General features: G+C 45.1%; 1 protein-coding gene across 1 annotated transcript in view; it reads right to left on the reverse strand.

Moving 5' to 3' along the window:
- LOC104539353 (attractin-like) overlaps positions 1–2,839 on the reverse strand; it is a gene marked incomplete at both ends in the record, with an annotated part of 9,761 nt that extends 6,922 nt beyond the window's left edge. Inside the window, one exon of the mRNA XM_010182853.1 lies at positions 2,711–2,839. Coding sequence (XP_010181155.1) covers positions 2,711–2,839 — 129 coding nt within the window. The remainder of the gene's footprint in view (positions 1–2,710) is intronic.
- Positions 2,840–3,233: the final 394 nt, after the last annotated feature.

Here is a 3,233-nt window from a genome sequence, read left to right on the forward strand (position 1 = left end):
GGGGTAGTGACAGTCACAAAACAGATCCCAAAGCCATACCTCTTATTAATAAAGACAAAAATTAAGCTGATAAAAAGTTAATACAGCAGTTCTGCTGTTTGTTCTCATAGAAAACAGAGATCTGCTCATGTAGAACCTGATGTGATGGACTTGGATGGGTTGACAGTGACTGAACATGAGCCAGCAATGTGCCCAGGTGGCCAAAGTGGCCAATGCCATCCTGGGCTGTCCCAGCACTGGTGTGGGCAGCAGGAGCAGGGAAGGATCCTTCCCTGTGCTGGGCACTGCTGAGGCTGCCCCTCAAATCCTGGGGTCAGCTTTGGGCCCCTCACTCCCAGAAGGACATTGAGGGGCTGGAGCGTGGCCAGAGAAGGGAAACGGAGCTGGGGAGGGGTCTGGAGCAGCCGAATGATGGGGAGCGGCTGAGGGAGCTGGGGGGTTCAAGTGGAGAAGAGGAGCTGAGGGGAGACCTTATCCCCTCTGCAGCTCCTGAAAGGAGGGGGTAGCGAGGGGGGTCGGTCTCTGCTCCCCAGGAACAAGTGATGGGATGAGAGGAAATGGCCTCAAGTTGTGCCAGGGGAGGGTGAGGTTGGATATGGGGGAAAATTTCTGTACTGCAAGAAAAGGGTTATCAGGCACTGGAAGGGGCTGCTCAGGGCAGTGGTGGAGTCCCCATCCCTGGAGGGGTTCAAGCAGCGCCTGGATGTGGCACTTAGGGACAGGGTTTAGTGGCCATGGTGGGGTTGGGTTGACATTGGACTTGGTGATCTTGGAGGTCTCTTCCAACCTCAATGATTTGATGATTCTGTGACTTACAGGGATTTGGTTTCAGGTCTGCCATCCAGAGCTGCCTCACTTCGTGAGTCAAACTTACGACTCCTCAAAAAAATTATCAATATGGTTTTTAGCCACTTGTAATGCAAATGAATCGCCTTCAAACGCCCAACAGTCAGCGAAGGATTTAATCAGCGCTTAAGGCTTTTGTGGTGTCTGTGCGATTCATACTTAAACTGCTCACAATTAAGTGCTATTCTGGGATCCGTTTATCAAGGGAAACACACTTGAGATGAATCCCAAGCCCAAGATGTGCCTGTTTTGAATCATTTCTGATTTGATAATAGCTGCAATGTAGCTGAGGCAAAGCCAGATACATCCCTGGTGAAGATTCAAATTCAGAGACCCTGCTCACTTCCAAATTGCAGTTTTTGCTGGTGTATGACTCACAGAAGGGGATATTGGGGATACCAAATATATTGTCATGCAGTAGGTGCAGTCAATGGCTCCAAGACCATATGTTACAGGTGTCTGTTGAGTAGCTATGTCCAGTAGTGACTATAAAGACTGTTAAACTGAAAATTAATAAATACACCCTTTTATCTACTCCCTGCAAAAATGTTAGGAGGAAGCCTGATGAGCAGAACCCATAGAAAAAAAAACCAAAACGCTACAAGATAATAGTTTGAAATCATCAAGAAAGCGAAGAATTAAAAGAAATATTAAAATATCTTAAACTTAAAACCGGCAGGTTATTCTTTAAGATGATTTCACCGCCGTGTTGCAATGGTGCAGTGCCGAGAGCCGGCAGGAGATGGTGCCGTGGTTTACGGGATCGGCCAGACTTGCAAAACGCAACTGCGTTTCGAGTCACTTTGCAAAGGGTCCCCGTTTTCCTCTGGAGTTTTCAAGGGGAGCTGAATGTTCTGCATTTTCCCATGAACCCGCTATATATTTCAGTGCTTAATAAGGATGAAAGCACCAAAACTGGTCTTCAGAAAAAAATCTAAGCGCCTCATTTTAAGGATAAACTTTCAAATCTTGCACAAAGTGAGTTGCGATCCCTCGTTTTTTTGAGCGACAAGAACTGCAAGTTACACCCAAATTCAAACCCCTCGGTGCACCACGAACTTCATTTGTATCTGTAGGAGCAAAACCATTCAAAGCCCACGAATCCCACCAGAAAGAAGAAATCCCATCTCTGCTGGTACATCCACACTGAGATCATTGACTGCAAAACAATACCTGTCTAAAAGCAGCCGATGAATTAGGGAGCAGCCTGGAATTATTCTTATAAAGCTTTCCATTGAGGACTAAATATATGGTAGAGAAAGCATCCACCTGTAATATTGAACGTAGGAACCAAAGAATACCACAGGAAGTCAGGAGTTGGAAGGGACCTCGAACCATCCAGTCCAACCCCTGCCAGAGCAGGATCACCTAGACTAGGAATAGAGCAAACCCACTGCAGACTGAAAAGGAGTCAGATTAAGTGACTCAACCCAAGAACTGAATAAGAGGATCTCGAATAAAAGGGTTTGAGGATCCTCCGGTGTCCCAAATGAAAGGCGGATGCCCATGCAAAAGGGTGTTTGTGTAGAAGTTTCTCTGCAGAATGCATAAGAGCAAACACAGACACCCAAAAATACAGCAGGTTGACTGGATGTGATGAAGTAAGTCAAACGAGGTAAAATAAATAACATCTTTTTTTAAGCAAACATTTGCCCACGCTTACAGCTGACAACCGAAGTGAACGGTGAGCACGTTACAGTTATTAGCCGTTGTGAGGGTATAATAAAGATAAAAATCTCCATCCGAGGATCTACTCGTAATTACACGCTTCAGCGGCAATTGCTCATTTGAAGATAAAAGTGAGAAAAGAGGAAAACCTGCTTTTGCTCTGCCTGCCACATCACTTTGGAGCCGCGCTACTTACTTGTAGGTGATGTTAAACCCTGTTAAGTTATAGGCAGCGTCGCTGAAGAAATGCAGAAGAGCATATCCAGAAGTAGCCACAACTTCTGGTACCGTTTCATTGCTGTCCTTCTCAGGGACGATAAGACCACTGCGAGAGAAAATACAAGTAAAAATCAGTGTTAGAAGGGAAACAAAAGGGAGTAACAAAGGTAAATGCATCAGTATCGATAAAACGATTGAAACTCAAGGTATTTATTTGAAGTATAATGAATTTGTGTAAGGTAATGATCATTTTAGGTGTTGGCAGATTGTTCTGCTTCAATGGCATTCCTTAAATATTCAAAAGAAAATGTCTTGATGCTGTGAGCACTCAGCCAACGTTGAAAACGGCCCCAATCTCCGCAGCATAAGAACCCTCCAGATCCTCTCAGAAAGATAAAACCACATTCTCCAGGGACCAGTTTATTAAGCCCTGATTACGAATTATCTAATTAAGAGTTCTCTGCAATACAGGGGCCGTGTTACTGACCAAGGAGGACAGA

This window comes from Mesitornis unicolor, unplaced genomic scaffold (assembly GCF_000695765.1).
Source record: "Mesitornis unicolor isolate BGI_N332 unplaced genomic scaffold, ASM69576v1 scaffold18334, whole genome shotgun sequence".
NCBI classification, from domain to species: Eukaryota; Metazoa; Chordata; class Aves; order Mesitornithiformes; family Mesitornithidae; genus Mesitornis; species Mesitornis unicolor.